General features: G+C 41.3%; 1 protein-coding gene across 1 annotated transcript in view; it reads right to left on the bottom strand.

Annotated features, from left to right (window-relative positions):
- CPN1 (carboxypeptidase N subunit 1) overlaps positions 1-18,657 on the bottom strand; it is a 28,353-nt gene extending 9,696 nt beyond the window's left edge. Inside the window, exons 1-4 of the mRNA XM_052661108.1 lie at positions 18,438-18,657; positions 13,806-14,005; positions 6,839-6,994; positions 1,215-1,397 (exon numbers count right to left, since the gene is read on the bottom strand). Coding sequence (XP_052517068.1) covers positions 1,215-1,397; positions 6,839-6,994; positions 13,806-14,005; positions 18,438-18,657 — 759 coding nt within the window. The remainder of the gene's footprint in view (positions 1-1,214; positions 1,398-6,838; positions 6,995-13,805; positions 14,006-18,437) is intronic.
- Between the last annotated feature and the right edge of the window lie 340 nt (positions 18,658-18,997).

Here is an 18,997-nt window from a genome sequence, read left to right on the forward strand (position 1 = left end):
CTATCTGCTGCTGTTCCCACTACATTGGGCCTAAATTTCTTCAAGTGCAAAATGAGGGGTGGCATTCAATCATGTACAAGCACTTTTCCAAGTGTACCTCAGTTTCCACCTGAATTTTGCAAGAGAGAATCAAGAATCAAGTAAGACAGGTCTTCATCACAAAAGGAATTATGTATTGGGAGTGAGAGATGTGTGTTAAAGGGACAGGGATATATTCAAAATCTCTATCATTTTCTTTCATTACTATTTTATAACAGTAGACAAAATGAGATTACTAGAGAAGAAAATACAATAATATATTTGCTTTGCAAAGCAACAACTTGTGTTATTCTCTATGTAATTCATTAACTGTTGAATTAATATTATAGGAGAATTCTCTGGAGTCCAGTGGTTAGGACTTGGTGCTTTCAATGTGGGAACCCCAGGTTCAATCCTCAGCCAGGGAACTAAGATCCCACAAGTCATGAGACTCAGCCAGAAAAAAAAAATCTGAAATACTAAATAATATTATTTTATTGAAAGAAAGTGAAAGTGAAGTCGCTCAGTCAATCAGACTCTTTGCGACAGCATGGACTGTAGCCCACCAGGTTTCTCCACCCACGGAATTTTCCAGGCATGAGTACTGGAGTGGGTTACCATTTCCTTCTCCAGGGGATCTTCCCGACCCAGGGATTGAACCCAGGTCTCCTGCATTGCAGGCAGATGCTTTACCATCTGAGCCACCAGGGCATTCCAATTATTGTATTAATTATATATTATTAAGAATATTAACCATAAAATAGCTAATCTGTTAATTTTATTCTATTGCTGTTTTGAACTATTATATAAGCCTTTTTCCTATGCATGGTATATTTTACATTTATACAGCCATACTACTATAAAACTGTAAATTAGAGCCCCCCAAATTCACATTTAATGCTCTAGCTTACCACCAGCACTATCAGGCTTTCAGTATATTTCTTCCTTATCACTAACAAGTATTGTGGTAACTGTACTATAAAGCTTTCCTATTTATTTACTCTTTCATAAATGTATGGTTTATCACTCAAAACAAAATGTAATATACTAGATTGTAAGCTCCTAATGAGCAGGAGGTATTTTCAATCATTTTCTGTTGACTCATTCCTAATAGGGTCCTGTGTTAACTGATTTGACCTCTGTCACTCTCCTGAACCCCATTTTCCTCTGCCTGGACAGATGGCCATTCTGCATACCTTCTGGAAAAGCTTGTCATCAGGCGTGGGGGTATTGGCAGTGCGGCGGAAACCTCGGACCCGGTGCTCAAGGGACTTGTCATATGGGTAATTGGCCACCACTGCCCCTCCGTGGAGATTGGCTGAAAGGACAAAGTTGAAGGAGCGGATCCACTGTATCACAGCCTGGGTCTCGGGTTCCACCTGAGGAGAGATGAGAGCTTGGTGGTGAAGCTACAACTAAAGCCAGATGGTTGTTCACATGAGTTTGTCAGGAAGTGGCCTGAAAGGATGGCATATCTGACAGGAAGTGGCCTGAGAGGATGGCATGGCTGAATAAAGCAAAGAGAGTTCTACCAGATATAAGAAGTACAGACAGGGAAATTTTGATCTTTTGCTTGACAGTGTAACAAATTAGGTGAATGGAATGCTTTCAAAATGAAATCTCATGTGAAATCCCACTATTCAAAATAGCTAAAAAGATGTCATGTAGGGCAGTGAAACTATTGTGCATGATCCAAAATGGTAGATAAATGTCATGATACATTTGTGAAAACTCACAGAATATACAACATGAACAGTGAACCCTAATGGAAACTATGGATTTTGGGGTAAGGATGACAAGTCAATATAGGTTCATCATTGCAATAAATGTACCACTCTGGTGGGAGATGTTGATAATGGGAAGCAGGGAATATGTGGTAACATTCTATATTTTCCATTCAATTTTGCTGTGAACCTAAAATTCCTTAAAAAAATAAAGTCTCAAATAAAAAAGGGGGAGAAAGGGAGAAAAAGAGCAATTTGAAGAGGAGTAGCACAGGGTTTCTGAGCACAGAATTCCAGTTTGGCCTCTCTTGTGTAACAGAGAAAGTGTTCTTCAACTTATCCACTTTTCCAGTAGCTTCAGCAGCTGCAGAAATTTGGAGTTTAATAAATATATCTGAAAATTATAGGTTTACAACAATGACTTTCAATCTCTTCCTACTCCTAACACATCTGCTGTAATGTTGACATGTAGAAAGTTCTCCTCTCAGTTCAGTTCAGTTGCTCAGTCATGTCTGACTCTTTGCGATCCCATGGACTGCAGCATACCAGTCCACCCTGTTCATCGCCAGCTGTCAGAGTTTACTCAAACTCATGCCCATTGAGTCAGTGATGCCATCTAACCATCTCATCCTCTGTTGTCCCCTTCTCCTCCTGCCCTCAATCTTTCCCAGCATCAGGGTCTTATCAAATGAGTCAGCTCTTCGCATCAGGTGGCCAAAGTATTGAAGTTTCAGCTTCAACATCAGTCCTTCCAATGAACACTCAGGACTGATCTCCTTTAGGATGGACTGGTTGGATCTCCTTGCAGTTCAAGGGACTCTCAAGAGTCTTCTCCAGCACTGCAGTTTGAAAGTATAAATTCTTTGGTGCTCAGCTTTCTTTATAGTCCAACTCTTACATCCATACATGACTACTGGAAAAACCATATGTTTCACTAGATGGACCTTTGTTGACAAAGTAATGTCTCTGCTTTTTAACATGCTGTCTAGGTTGGTCATAACTTTTCTTCCAAGGAGTAAGCATCTTTTAATTTCATGGCTGCAATCACCATTTGCAGTGATTTTGGAGCCCTGAAAAATAAAGTCTGCCACTGTTTACCCATCTATTCACCATGAAGTGATGGGACTGGATACCATGATCTTTGTTTTCTGAATGCTGAGCTTTAAGCCAACTTTTTCACTCTCCTCTTTCACTTTTATCAAGAGGTCTTTAGTTCTTCACTTTCTGCCATAAGGGTGGTGTCATCTGCATATCTGAGGTTATTGATATTTCTCCTGGCAATCTTGATTCCAGCTTGTGCTTCATCCAGCCCAGAGTTTCTCATGATGTACTCTGCATATAAGTTAAACAAGCAGGGTGACAATATATAGCCTTGACGTACTCCTTTTCCTGTTTGGAACCAGTCTGTTGTTCCAAGTCCAGTTCTAACTGTTGCTTCCTGACCTGCATACAGATATCTCAAGAGGCAGGTCAGGTGGTCTGGTATCCCCATCTCTTTCAGAATTTTCCAGTTTATTGTGATCCACACAGTCAAAGTCTTTGGCACAGTCAATAAAGAAGAAATAGATGTTTTTCTGGAACTCTCTTGCTTTCTTGATGATCCAGCAGATGTTGGCAATTTGCTCTCTGGTTCCTCTGCCTTTTGTAAAACCAGCTGGAACATCTGAAAGTTCACGGTTCATGTGTTGCTGAAGCCTGGCTTGGAGAATTTTGAGCATTACTTTACTAGTGTGTGAGATGAGTGCAATTGTGCAGTAGTTTGAGCATTCTCTGGCATTGCCTTTCTTTGGGATTGGAATGAAAACTGACCTTTCCCAGTCCTGTGGCCAATGCTGAGTTTTCCAAATTTGCTGGCATATTGAGTGCAGCACTGTAACAGCATTATCTTTTAGGATTTGAAATAGCTCAACTGGAATTCCATCATCTCCACTAGTTTTGTTCGTAGTGATGCTTCCTAAGGCCCACTTGACTTCGCATTCCAGGATGTCTGGCTCTAAGTGAGTGATCACACCATCGTGATTATCTGGGTCATGACGATCTTTTTTGTATAGTTCTTCTGTGTATTCTTGCCACCTCTTCTTAATATCTTCTGCTTCTGTTAGGTCCATACCATTTCTGTCCTTTATTGAGCCCATCTTTGTATGAAATGTTCCCTTGGTATCTCTAATTTTCTTGAAGAGATCTCTAGTCTTTCCTGTTCTATTGTTTTCCTCTATTTCTCTGCATTGATCACTGAGGAAGGCTTTCTTATCTTTCCTTGCTATTCTTTGAAACTCTGCATTCAAATGGGTATAGCTTTCCTTTTCTCTTTTGCCTTTAGCTTCTCTTCTTTTCACAGCTATTTTTAAGGCCTCCTCAGACAGCCATTTTGCTTTTTTGCATTTCTTTTTCTTGGGGATGGTCTTGATCCCTTTCTCCTGTAAAGTGTCATGAACTTCCATTTGTAGCCATTGGGCACTCTGTCTATCAGATCTAGTCCCTTAAATCTATTTCTCACTTCCACTGTATAATCACTAGAGATTTCATTTAGGTCATACCTGAACGATCTAGTGGTTTTCCCTACTTTCTTCAGTTTAAGTCTGAATCTGGCAATATGGAGTTCATGATCTGAGCCACAGTCAGCTCCCAGTCTTGTTATTGCTGACTGTATAGAGTGTCTCCATCTTTGGCTGCAAAGAATATAATCAATCTGATTTCAGTGTTGACCATTTGGTGATGTCCATGTGTAGAGTCTTCTCTTATGTTGTTGGAAGAGGGTGTTTGCTATGATCAGTGTGTTCTCTTGGCAAAACTCTAATAGCCTTTGCCCTGCTTCATTCTGTACTCCAAGGCCAAATTTGCCTGTTACTCCGGGTATTTCTTCGGAGAAGGCAATGGCACCCCACTCCAGTACTCTCGCCTGGAAAATCTCATGGACGGAGGAGCCTGGTGGGCTGCAGTCCATGGGGTCGCTAAGAGTCGGACACGACTGAGCGACTTCACTTTAACTTTTCACTTTCATGCATTGGAGAAGGAAATGGCAACCCACTCCAGTGTTCTTGCCTGGAGAATCCCAGGAACGGGGGAGCCTGGAGGGCTGCTGTCTATGCGGTCACACAGAGTCAGACATGACTGAATCGACTTAGCAGTAGCAGCAGCCAGGTATTTCTTGACTTCCCACGTTTGCATTCCAGTCCCCTATAATGAAAAGGACATCTTTTTTGGGTGTTAGTTCTAGAAGGTCTTATAGGTCTTCATAGAACTGTTCAACTTCAGCTTCTTCAGCATTACTGGTTGGGGCATAGACTTGGATTACCATGATATTGAATGGTTTGCCTTGGAAACGAACAGAGATCATTCTGTCATTTTTGAGATTGCACCCAATTACTGCATTTTGGACTCTTGTTGACTACGATGGCTACTCCATTTCTTCTAAGGGATTCCTGCCCACAGTAGTAGGTATAATGGTCATCTGAGTTAAAGTCACCCATTCCAGTCCACCATAGTTCTCTGATTGTGGTCATATCCAAATTTCATGAATTAGATATACTGTAATATGGGCTAGTCTTATCTAATTAATGAGAGTCCATGCTTTCTACTACAAATTATATTGCTAGTGAGTGACAGTATTCTAAAGAAAGCCTTGAATCTACTGGACTTGTAGTGTAAGTGAATAATTTATAAGTCTTCACAGTTTTTCCTCCCCTCCAGATGGATGTGCTTAGAAATTACGTGGTGTTAATGACTCCTCCTGGATCAAGGCTCTCTTGTGAAGGTTCTGATCTTTTCTATTCCCAAGGAGACCAAATGAATAATGTTGAGCCCCACTCAGTCAGAGTGAATATAATCCCAGAGGAACTAGTCCAACTCTGACCAGGGCTCAGGTGCTTTAAAGCAGTTCTTTCTCCATGTCCTGAGCCTCCATCCATCGGAAGGAGGCCAGCCTCTCATGTTCCTGGCCCTTTAGGCTGTCCCATCAAGAGTGAGAGACTTCTCATTGTTTTTTACCTTCTAAGCTGCAGACAGAGGAGCCAGTGGAGTTTAATTATTACTGGCTCAGTTACCTTACTTCATATAGACAAGTTTAATAAATCCGAGCATCCTTCTGACTGAATATGACAAGTACAAAGTTATTTTTGATTTATTATTTACTTGAGCCGAGAGCATAGCTGCTGTCCAAAGTCTAAACATGTCAGCATGACTTTTGCTTCAATTCCAATGGGAAAAAATTGGTAATATTCATCTAGCAATTCCCAATATAAAGCCTTATATCTGCTTTATTTTTCTCTCCCCAGTCTCTAAGCTCAGATATTCACAAAGAGAATGTTTAGAACTAAGCCATACAGTATCAGAAACAAGGTGGTGATGATACTCCGAGGATGACAACAGTCATTCCCAGAAACAGGCCAACCATTAGGATGACACCATTTCTAATACGAAGAGGTGAGAGACCTGGGAGTATCAAAGGGGATCTTTGGTTGAAAAAAGGAAATGAGAGTATGGTAAAGTAGTCAATGGCATACAGAAAAAGAAGAAGAAAAGCTTCTTTTCTAAGGGTGAGACTCTCGGAACCTCTTTCTATTGCTAATTGTTGATAAGCACACAGTTCATCACGTGCAAGAGAGATTTCTCTCTAGAATCCTACAGTTCTCTGTCGACAGGGTAGTGCCGTAGAAAGAATGTTGGATAAGGAGTCAGGAGACCTAGGTTTTAGTCTTGAATCTATCAGTTGCTATCTGTGTGAGTTGAAGTTATTTTTTTCTATAAGTGATATCTATAAAATGGGGATGGATAACTGCTTGATGCATTTACCAGTTTTATGACGATACGCTAGCTGAGAAAGAGTTCTTTAGGATTGTAAAGTGCTGTGCAACAGTATGATACCAGTTTTACCTTCTGCACCACTAACATCAAACATCTTGTGCTCAGTGAAGGGCTCTATGCTCAGGGAGGCAAGAAATACAAAGAGGCATACGATATGGTCAGCACTGCTCTGGATAGATTAGCACAGAATTGGGTTGTTCCTTTATTCTTGTTTGTTTAGTTGATGTGAAGATCGAGAGAAGAAATCCCAGATGCTGATTTACCTGCTTCTGCATGCAAATTTCATCGCATACCTGACTTTTCCAGTTGTCTGGAAGGGGCAAGTGGTGGTTGGGGCCTCCGTTCTTCTCATTGTAGTAGATGTAGGTATTGAGATCGGGGAAGTTGCGGTTCAAGTCCACTCCATTCGCATTGTTCCTGCCAACCAGATACCCAGAGATGTCCTGTTCCTAGTAGGAAAAGGAAGAAATGAAAGATGAAGGTTTAGGTTTCACACTGAATGCTCTATTGGAAGAACACTGTATAGTGGTTTTTTTTTTTTTACTCATTAGTTCAATCTATGAAATAATGTAACCTTTTTCTCTTTAACTTATCCAGAGTCCCAGTGGCATGATTCAAGTTTCCTTGTTGACCATGTGCTGGATGTAGAGATCCCAGGAGAAGCTCAAACAAAAGAAGAGTGTTTCAGGATAATGGGAACCCGTATTTTTTAAAAAATGTTTATGTCTATTTAATCAGAATGATAAAGGTATATATGAAAAGAAAATATACTTTCTTCAGTTGCATATGTATTTTTTCAGATTATTTTCCTTTATAGCTTATTATAAGATATTGACCATAACTACCTGTTCTTTTCAGTAAATCCTCATTGCTTATCTATTTTATGTATTATGTTTGTATCTGTTAATCCCATGCTCTTAATTTATCCCTCCACCCTCCCTTTCCCCTTTGGTAACTATAAGTTTGTTTTCTCTGAGTCTGTTTCTATTTTGTATACAGATTCACTTGTATTATTTTTCAGATTCCACATATATAACAATATAATAAGTGATTGTATTGTGATTATTGTTATATTATATGTGTAATATTTGCCTTTCTCTGGCCACATATATAACAATATAATAAGTGATTGTATTGTGATTATTGTTATATTATATGTGTAATATTTGCCTTTCTCTGGCCACCTCATGCGAAGAGTTGACTCATTGGAAAAGACTTTGATGCTGGGAGGGATTGGGGGCAGGAGGAGAAGGGGACGACAGAGGATGAGATGGCTGGATGGCATCACTGACTCGATGGATGTGAATCTGAGTGAACTCCAGGAGTTGGTGATGGACAGGGAGGCCTGGCGTGCTGCAATTCATGGGGTCGCAAAGAGTCAGACACGACTGAGCGACTGAACTGAACTGAACTGAACTTACTTCAGATAGTGACTGCAGCCATGAAATTAAAAGACCCTTGCTTCTTGGAAGAAAAGTTATGACCAACCTAGATAGCATATTCAAAAGCAGAGACATTACTTTGCCGACTAAGGTCCATCTAGTCAAGGCTATGGTTTTTCTTGTGGTCATGTATGGATGTGAGAGTTGGACTGTGAAGAAAGCTGAGCGCCGAAGAATTGATGCTTTTGAACTGTGGTGTTGGAGAAGACTCTTGAGAGTCCCTTGGACTGCAAGGAGATCCAACCAGTCCATTCTAAAGGAGATCAACCCTGGGATTTCTTTGGAAGGAATGATGCTAAAGCTGAAACTCCAGTACTTTGGCCATTTCATGCGAAGTGTTGACTCATTGGAAAAGACTCTGATGCTGGGAGGGATTGGGGGCAGGAGGAGAAGGGAACGACAGAGGATGAGATGGCTGGATGGCATCACTGACTTGATGGACGTGAGTCTGAGTGAACTCTGGGTGTTGGTGATGGACAGGGAGACCTGGAGTGCTGCGATTCATGGGGTTGCAAAGAGTCGGACACTACTGAGTGACTGAACTGAACTGAACTTACTTCACTTAATATGGTAATTTCTAGGCCAATCCATGTTGTTACAAATGACAGTACTTCATTCTTTTTATGGCTGAGTAGTATCCCATTGGATATTTATACCACATCTTCTTAAACTAATCATCTGTAGACAGGCACTTTGGCTGTTTCTATGTCTTAGCTATTGTAAACACTGCTGCTATGAAAACTGGGGTGTATGTACCTTTTCAAATTAGAGCTTTCATCTTTTCAGATATATGCCCAGGAGTGAGATTGCTGGATCATAAAGTAGCTCTGTTTTTAGTTTTTTTTTAAATTTATTATTATTTTTTAAATTTTACAATCTGGTATTGGTTTTGCCATACACTGAGAACCTCTATACTGTTTTCCATAGTGGCTGCACCAATTTACATTCTCATCAATCGTGTAGGAGGGTGGGAACTCCTATTTTTTATTTCTGCATTTATTTTTTGGCTGTGCTAGGTCTTCATTGCTGTGAGGGCTTTTCTCTAGTTGCAAAGGCCAGGGGCTACCCTTCGTTGCAGTGTGCTGGCTTCTCATTGCAGTGGCTTCTCTTGTTGTGGAGCACGGGCTCCAGGGCACACAGGTTTCAGTAGTGGTAGCACGTAGGCTCAGTAGTTGCAGCTCCCAGGCTCTAGAGCATAGGCTCAACAGTTGAGGCACACAGGCTCAGTTGGTCTGCGGCACGTGGGATCTTCCCGGACCAGGGATCAAACCCATTTCTTCCTGGACCTGTGTCTCCTGCACTGGCAGGCAGATTCTTTACCAATGAGCCACCAGGGAAGCATCTCTTATTTTTAAAAAGTTTCATGAGATATAGCTTATATGCCACAACATTCACCCATTTTAAGTGTATAACTTGATGAATTTTAGTATGCTTACAGAATTGTGCAACCATTACCACAATTTTGGAATATTTCTATCACCCTGAAAAGAAACCTCATGCCCATTTACAATGACTATTTGATTTTACTCCAGTTGTAGGTAATCACTTTCAATATTTATGGATTTGCCTTTGCCAGACATTTCAATAAGTGGGATCATATATTATATGATTGGGTTTTTTCACTGGGAAAAATATTTTTGAGGTTCTTCCATTCCATAGCAAGTATCAGTACTTCATTCCCTTTTATTTCTGAATAATTACATTATATGGATTTATCACATTTTGTTTACCCATTCACCAGTTAATAGATTATATTTGTTTCCTGGGTCTGCTGTAACAAATGACCACAAACTAGGTGGGTTATAAAAGGAGAAATGTATTCTTTCACATTTCTAGAGGTTAGATGTCTGAAATCAAGATGTTAGTAGGGTTATGCTCTCTAAAGTCTGTAGAGGAAGATGCTTCTTCGTCTCTTCCAGCTTCTGGTGGTTGCTGGCAGTCCTTGGCATTCCTTGGTTTGTAGATACTTTGGTCCAATTTCCACTTCCATCTTCAATATGGCCTTCTCCCTCCTATATCTGTGTCTCTGAGTGCAAATTGCTTTCTTCTTATAAGGACACCAGTTATATTTGACTTAGGTCTCCTAATCCAGTATTATTTCACTTTAGCTTGATGACATATGCAAAGACCCTATCTCCAAATAAGGTCATGCTCATAGATGCCAGGTAGACATGAATTGGTGTGTGCAGGGGATACTATTAAACCCAGTATATGGGCATTTGGTTTGTTTCCACTTTTTGGCTATTGTGGATAATGCTTCCATGAACATTTATGTACAAGTCTGAGCATGGACATATGTTTTCATTTCTAATACCTAGAGTAGAATTTCTGGATCATAAAGTAAATTCATATTTAACTTTTTCAGAAATTGCTAAACTGTTTTCCAAGGTGGAAACTATCCTCCCCCTTTATTTATTTATTTTACTTAGGAACGTTGATTATCTTTCTTCTGAGCAATATCAGCTTCCTGGACCCTTTAATCTCTCTGCTCACACTTCACATTTTATCATTTATTTGGTCACATATTCATTCTTTCAGTCATCCATTTAATCAATCCACATCTATTTATCTCTATTAAAGCCCTCTGCAACACTTTAGGGAAAGAAACAATATGATATTATACTAGCTTTCCAGGAATTCATGGTATATATGGAGAAATAGATATTAATATAAGCAATAAAATATATAAAGTGGTAGAACAGAGATAAGCTCACAGGCTCTTGCAAAACTGAAATTCTATTTGATGTTCTGTTTGGTATTGGAGAAGGGGAATGGTGTCCACTGGAGTCCTTTGGGACTGAGAGCGGAGAGCCTAAATTGGTGGCCATTCCTGGAAATAGGGTAAATGAATGAACACTAGAAGGCTGAAAACTCACAGATGTACTACTACTCTTGATTCCTCTAAGAACTCTTTATTGTTCTCAGATCTATCTATTCTTCACGGCATCATGCTCATATTTTACTCTTAGGTCTCACTGAAAACATTTTTTTGACATTCTCTTAAGTTTTCTACAGCAATTCTGTTCCAGTGGAAAATATTTATATGATTTTTCTATGTGGAGTTTGATTTTTCACTTCTATGAGATCTATGAAATACTGATTTTTATTATGCTTCCAGATGTTTCCATTGCTTTCTCATTCATATCAACGTAACTCACAACTGTTCATGTTAATAGTTATGCTAACTTACCTATCAGTTGACTTACTACTCACACACGTCATTAGTTAGGCTGACAGTCAAGACTTCCCTTAACAGAAAGTTCCCACTCACAGGGTTCGCTTATTAGCTTCCTATTACTACTGTAAAAAATTACCACAACCCTAGGGCTTAAACTTGCACCAACTTCTGATCTCATAGTTTTGGAGGTCAGCAGAATGAAACGGGTCTCACAAGACCAAAATCAAGATATTAGCAGGGTTATGTTCTTTCTGAAGTCTCTAATCCCTTAGAACATCTTCAAATCTCTATTTGACTGTGATCTCCTGCCTCTCTTGTCCACATTTAAAGAACCTGCACGATTGGTTACACTGCTGCTACTGCTGCTGCTGCTAAGTCACTTCAGTCGTGTCCAACCCTGTGCGACCCCAGAGATGGAAGCCCACCAGGCTCCTCCGTCCCTGGGATTCTCCAGGCAAGAACACTGGAGTGGATTGCCATTTCCTTCTCCAAAGCAGGAAAGTGAATAGTGAAAGTGAAGTTGCTCAGTTGTGCCCAACTCGTAGCGACCCCATGGACCGCAGCCCACCAGGCTCCTCCATCCACGGGATTTTTCAGGCAAGAGTACTAGAGTGGATTGCCATTGCCTTCTCAGTTGGTTACACTGGGCCCATCCAAATAATCTAGGATATTTTAAGGTCAGATGATTAACAACCTTTATTCCCTTTGCCATGTAATATAACACATTCACAGGTTCCAAGGATTAGGACTTGAACATCTTTGAGAGGTAAAGCTACATTATTCTACATCCCCTACAGGTGACTTTAAATTTAGGTGGCCAGGCAGGTCTTCCCTGTGTAGCAACACAGATAGGTTGGCAGGTAGCTCTGGAAGTTGGAGAACATGATAGGTTCTCTTTTGGGTTCAGGTTCAAGATCTGTTCCCTTTGAACAAGTACACAGTAGATGAGCAGAGGTGACTAGCTCCTCAGATAGATAGCTCTAGGATCTAGTGGGCTGGCAGGGGCTTTACCAACTCCCCCACCCCAGCCCCAGCCCATCACACAACAGATGTGGGCAGGTCTGATGTGCTTCTCCTTGTCTTCCTACTGTTGTACAAGAAAGAGCTACTAGGAAGAAAGGGGCCAGGCTGGGTTCTCCCCGACACCACCCTCAAATTGTCCTGCTTTTTTGGAAACTTAAGTCTTCAGGCACAGTAGTGTCCACCTCTCTGATGTCCAGAGGGGAGATGACATTTTTTTTGTTACGCTTTGTTGTTCTGATTTTTTCATTTGTTGAGTCATGTCAGCGGGAGGTTGTAAGATTATAAGGGTGAAATTTGGGTTTGGTTCAACATTTGGCTGCGGTTCCCCTCCCTGCTGCTATTCACCCTTTGGCCCTGTCCTCAAGTAGGTTAAACCAGGATGGGTCATTAAAGAAGAGATGCCAAGTGGTTCCTCTTGTACAGGACAGTGCAGTCAGATTCATGCAGTCAGAGAGTAGAAGGTGGCTGTTAGGGCCTGGGAGGAGGGGGAAATGGGAAATTACTAATGAAGGGTCATAATTTTTTTTGTTGAATGGATAGATAAGTTCTGGAGATCAGGTATACAACATTTTACCTATAATCAGCAATACTGTATTATACACTTAAGACTTTGTTAAGATTTCACCTTGAACAGTCCTTGTCAGAATAAAACAAAATTTGTAAAAAAGTAAAGTGGTGAAGTCTAGTCTTAAAAACATTTCAAGACTACCCCCAAACAAACATATTTTTAAATGAAAAAAAACCTCTTTAATTTATACCTCCCACCAAAAACCCCCAAACAAAACAGGTTTAAATATAGCTTTTAAAGGAACATATTCTAATTCAGTAGATTTGGGGGTGGGGGCAGGACCTGGGAATCATATTTTGAATATCTTTATCCTCAATTCTGATGTACAGCCACAAAAGAATCACTGATTTAAATTTAGGCACAATGATAGTTTGAATTTATGTTAGGAAATAAAGTAAAGCCCGTAAACATTTGTTTTCATCTGTCCCCTGGCCAATGTGACCCTAAAATAAAGAATTCAAAGGCTCAGTACTATACTAATAGAGGAAAAAGCCATACAGAAATGTAAATAAATGCAAAGAATTTATTTATTATCATTATTTATTATATAAATTATATATTTATAATTTATTATTTTATTATTTATTAAAATGTGAAGAACTAACCTGCCACACCCACAATTGTGGAGAACATTTTCTTCTCTCCCTTCAAATACAAATTGAAATGTAGTGTGGAAGGGAGAAGAATACTTAGTATTTGAAGCCTAAATTTCCGGGAAGAAGGGCTGTTTTGCAATATCCTTTCGTACCTTTTTAGTATTTTCCAGTTGACAAAGTGTTGTTACTGATATTGCTTCACTGATCCTCGTAATGAAACAGAGCTCAGCTGGAAAGGCAGAGAGGGAATCCAGGCTCAGAGAAAAGCCGCATTCATTGCCTAGGGTGCTACAGGGCTGAATCTGTCTTCAAACTTCATTCTATTTCTCCAGCTTTTTCTCTGTCATACCATGGCATTTACAGTGGGCAGAGACGATACCTGCTCCCCCAGCTTTTCCTTACACCCTCAAGACGGCTCTGCTCTGTGCAGGGCCTCCCCCTGGAGGTCGGTACCTGGGCAGCAGCGGCCACCTCGTAGCCGTCAGGGTTCATGGACGGCATGATGTGGATGCGCGTGTCCTCCACCAGCCGGACGATGCGCTGGTTCCTGTTGCGGAACTCCTCACACAGGAACTCCGACAGCTGCAGCAGCAGCTCACGGCCGAGCACCTCATTGCCGTGCATATTCCCCACGTACTTGACTTCCGGTTCCACTGCAAGTGAGAAAAATACACGCAGGAAGAAGATGGGGAAAGCTAGTAAGTGCTGCTGATTCCTAACAGTGCCAAGGGACACCTTTCTTCTTTTTCAGTAATGAATAAAAGAAAACTTCTTGCTTCTGTTAGGTCTTTTCCAACAACCCCTGAGCCCTCTTTGAATAAACTGTAACTACAAATGCTACAACAATTCATGCCAGCAATAATAATGTCTACTATTTGTTAAAACTCGACTGTGCACTAGGCATTTATGTTATTGCTAATCTTCACAGAAAATCTGTAAAGTCGGCATTATTAGCTTCAGGATGAGGTTATGGCATATGGAAGAGGTTAAGTAACTTGTCTGAGGTCACCTGGCTGATTAACAATGGAGGTCAAAGCCCAGAGGTAGCTTAATGCTTCTCAGAGACCAACTTTTTCAGGATAAGGATGGTGCTTTTCCAAGATTTGCTAGCCTAGACTCCTCTAAGTTATAGCATAACAGTTCCTAATTGTACCAGTTAAAAATATAATTTTCCTGGTACTCAGGAAACTAAAATCTCCCCTTCACATCTGAGAATGCTGTGTGTCTGAGGCACAGAATAGGAAGGAGTCTATGTTTGTCTCATTCCTTAGTCTTTTCTTTGGCTATGTTAACTGTGCAACTGAAGTAAGAATTGAGGTCATTAAAAGAGCCTCTGCTGCTGCTAAGTCACCTCAGTCGTGTTCCAACTCTGTGCGACCCCATAGACGGCAGCCCACCAGGCTCCCCCGTCCCTGGGATTCTCCAGGCAAGGACACTGGAGTGGGTTGCCATTTCCTTCTCCAATGCATGAAAGTGAAAAGTGAAAGTGAAGTCGCTCAGTAAGTGTCCAACTCTTCGTGACCCCATGGACTGCAGCCTACCAGGCTCCTCCATCCATGGGATTTTCCAGGCAAGAGTACTGGGGTGGGGTGCCATTGCCTTCTCCAAAAGAGCCTCTAGAATCACTTAAAGAAAATCATTCTTGCCCCACTTTTAAAAGGAAGGAAGGAGAAAAGCTCTAGCCAAGTGATTTCCCTTCCACCTAACACCTTCCTGCCTCCATGCCTCTTCTGATTCTGCGCCTCTTCATCTCCACCTTTCCACGTCCTCCTCACCGTCCTTCTAGGCTCAAATGCTCTTTATTCCATGAAACCAACTTCGATTCTCCTTGCTGGGAGTGAATTCACTATTAAACTTCTCTATTATTATACTTACCACTTTCTACTCTGAACTTCTACTTTAATTTTGCACACGTCCTATTTTCTTTACTGGACCTGGCCCTTGCAATATATGCCATTTTAAATTTTCTTTAGGACACAATCCATTGCTATTTATCTTAGCAAAGCTACAGCAGTCCTTCCCAAAAGAATGTCTATAACTCCTAAGGATTGTGTAGTGGATTTTCTATCAAGTGCATTCTTTAATCTTACTGTATTTCTTTGCTCTTATCATGTCTTTCCTACATTTCTTGGTGTTAGAAAGTGAAAGGTGCTCAGTCATGTCCGACTCTTTGCGACCCCTTGGACTATACAATCCATGGAATTCTCTAGGCCAGAATACTGGAATGGGTAGCCTTTCTCTTCTTCAGGGGATCTTCCCAACCCAGGGATCGAACCCAGGTCTCCTGCATTGCAGGTGGATTCTTTACCAGCTGAAACACAAGGGAGGCCCTTCTTGGTATTATCGCTTATTTTAGGAAAGGATGGTGATAGCAGATGGCAGGTAGTATTTTTCAACATCCTTGTTCATTAAAATAAAATTTGGAAAATCTATTTTAGTCCCCTCCAATCTTATTTATTTAAAAAAAATATATATGTGTGTGTGTATATATATATAATACACATATATTTTTATCTTCTGTGAAATCCAAAAGTTTGGGGACCACTGCCCTGTAGAACCTAGCATAGTGCTCTGCTCTGAGTAGGTGCTCAATATAAAATGTTTTTGTCTCTACTTTCCATATATCCAGAATGCAGACATTTCTCCTAACAGCCCCTGCCATCGTTTTGATACAAGCCCTAACACCTGCATACCTGAATTATTACAATAAATATCCTGCTTGAACTCCCTGTATCAGCCTAGCCATGCAACTCTATTCTCCTGAGTCAGTGGTTGGCAACATTTCCCTGTAAAGGACCAACAGGAAATCCTCTGGGCTTCCAGGGCTATAGTGTCTGCATTGCAGCTACTCAATGCTTCTAGTAAAAGTGGACATAGACAATACAGAAACAAATGGGTATGACTGCATTTCAGTGAAATTTTATTTACCAAAACAGGTAGCTGGCCCTCAGGACTCTAGTTTGCCGACCCTTGTTCTGAGTGATCTTTCAAAAATTTTAGTCAGGTCATCTCTCTCCTCTGCTTAAAACTCTCCAAAGGCTTCTCACTTCACTCAGAGCGAAAGGCAAAATTTTTGAACAGGCCTGTAAGGCCTCACGTGATCTCCTCCTGCCCCCTGAGCCCTGACAACTCTGCACTGACTTGCTTTCCCATGGTTCTCTCTGCTGGGGCCACAGGGGCCTCCTTGCTGTTCCTCACACATGCCAAGCACACTCCTGCTCCTGCCTCTGTGCAGCAGTTTCATCCCCGATATCAGTATAGCACCTCCATCATGTGCTCAAAAATTACCTCAAAGGAAAAGCTTTTCCTAAAAAGCAGCACCCCTGCCCTACTCAGTCCACAATGCTCCATGACTCTCCATCTCTCCTTCCTGGTTTCTTTTTCTCAACAGCACTTATTTCAGCTGATATAATTATATTTATTTAGTTATCTATTTATTGCCAGTCTTATCCCACTAGAATTCAGACCCTGGGAGCAGAGTCTTCGTTTTATTCTCTGTGCTATATTCAGAGTCTACCAAAATGCTTGCGCTGAGTAGGTAATCAGTAATATTTGTGGATAAATTAAGGAATGGATGAAAGGCATGAATGGATGGACAGCTAACAGGGCATCAGAGAAAAGAGGGATCAGTGAGATAGAATAGTATAAAAAGCTTCAGGAAAGGCCTTGAATGCTAGAAATAGGGGGGCTTAAGAAAGGGGCACAGAATGAAGGGCTAAGCCTACAATGCCCATTAGCATCCACAAGCTTCCGAAATAAACATGCAACCTGAGTAAAAGGGTGCCTGCTATGTGAGTGCGTCTTCAAAGCAAGGCCCTGGTCATCAGCTAATCACGAAGCCTTCCTTGAGCCAGGCTCCCCGCCCCTCACACGCCTCCCCCCACTGACCACATAATATTCTGAAGCTGTCATGGATTGTAAGATTGCCACCCAATGGGTGTTGAGTGCCACCCAATGGGTGTTGAGTGCCACCCACGGGTGTAAGATTGCCATTGAGGGTTTTTAAGCAAGGGAGTGAGGTGATTATGTCAATAATTTGGCCATCTGGCATCTGTATCTTAAATGCAGGGTTTAGAGAGTGGTGGCTGTTAGGAGTTAGGAGAACAGCTGGGAGCCCAGTGCAATCACTTAGGCAAGTTGTGATGTAATATGGGCTAAGCTGAGGGGTGTGGAAGTAGAGAGGAAAAGAGACTTGAGGTTAACAGTTTGAAAGAGGAAATGGTGTATCTGCATGTCACAACAGCTGGTAGGTAAAGCAGCAAAAGCACTGAGAAATTAGAGACAACTTAAATGCCTATCAATAAATGAACTCTTAAGTATAACCATACAACCATGGAATATTATGCAGCTGATAATGATAATGCAGATCTACATTTCCAGACATGTATGCTATTCATCAAAGACTAGGAAATGAGAAAAGCAGATACAGTATGATTCCATCTTCATTTTAAAAATGCAAAGAAGAAACTGCAAGGAGATACAACAATATGTTAACAATGGTCATCTCTGAGTGGTGAGATTATGGATAAGGGTTTTTCCTTATCTAATTTCTATTTTAATCCAAACATGGATTGCTTTTATAATAGTAACAAATAATAAATAATGCAATAAATAAAATGAATAACCCAGACCTCAGATTTTCTCCAGGATCCCAGACTCTGATTACACTGTCATTCTACAAAGAGCTATCCCTAAACTCTTCTAAGTTTCCTGGCAGAACCAGAAGAGCTAATTGTTTCTGCAGAGGCATTGGATAGGGAAAGGCAGGACAGAAACAGCAAGCAAGGAAGAAGGGAGGGAAGGGGAGTGCAGGAGGGATGGGAAGGGAGCAGGGAAGAAGACTCACTCTTTTACCATTAAGGTCTTGAACAAACAGAACCCAAACAGGAGCAGCAGACAGGAGCTTGAATTGGGGTTGCAGCTCTCCAGAGGCTGGGCCAGCTTGAGGGCTAAGTAAGGAAATACTTAGCACAGGCTGGGGAAGTGGTGATACTTCACAGGTATCCCAGAAACCACCCCAGTTACTGGATTTGGAAGGCAAGGGTCCTGCCCCCCCATACTTTAAGACACACGCTCAGGGCTTACAGGGTTCGTGGATTCCGGGGTAGTCGCTGAATTCCAGCACGTAGAGGTGTCTCCCTTTCACACTGCGCCCAATGCTGTAAACCCGAGTGATGTGGGGACATTCGTTGTGCACCTTGTACAGCATCCGCACGAGGTCATCGTAGTGGTGGTGGCGAAAGGTCACTGGGGCAACCAACTTGAAGAGAAGGAGGTGGAGGAAGACTGAGACCAGGTCTGACATCTTGCTGGGCTTTTTCAGAGACTAAAATAGGCCCTGCTTCTCCCAGTAACCAGTCAAAATCCAAGGGCCAATAACCAGCTCTTCTTGTTTCCCGCTAGTAAACACCAGTGTGACAGCACCTGGGAAGAAAGTTCAGAATTGTCTGGCCAAAGCCAGAAATGATTTTTGTAGCTCTGGAATAGGCACTCATCTCCCCTCCCCCCATTTCTCTGCCTCTCCTAATCCATGAAAACCTTTTGAAAGGTTTTTGCCATTCCCCAGATTGGGTAGTTTCACTGATTCTAGTTTACTGATTAACTGGATTGTAAACAGGCTTCAATAAATAGCTGCTTATAACCCT

Source organism: Budorcas taxicolor, chromosome 23 (assembly GCF_023091745.1).
Source record: "Budorcas taxicolor isolate Tak-1 chromosome 23, Takin1.1, whole genome shotgun sequence".
Classification (NCBI taxonomy): Eukaryota; Metazoa; Chordata; class Mammalia; order Artiodactyla; family Bovidae; genus Budorcas; species Budorcas taxicolor.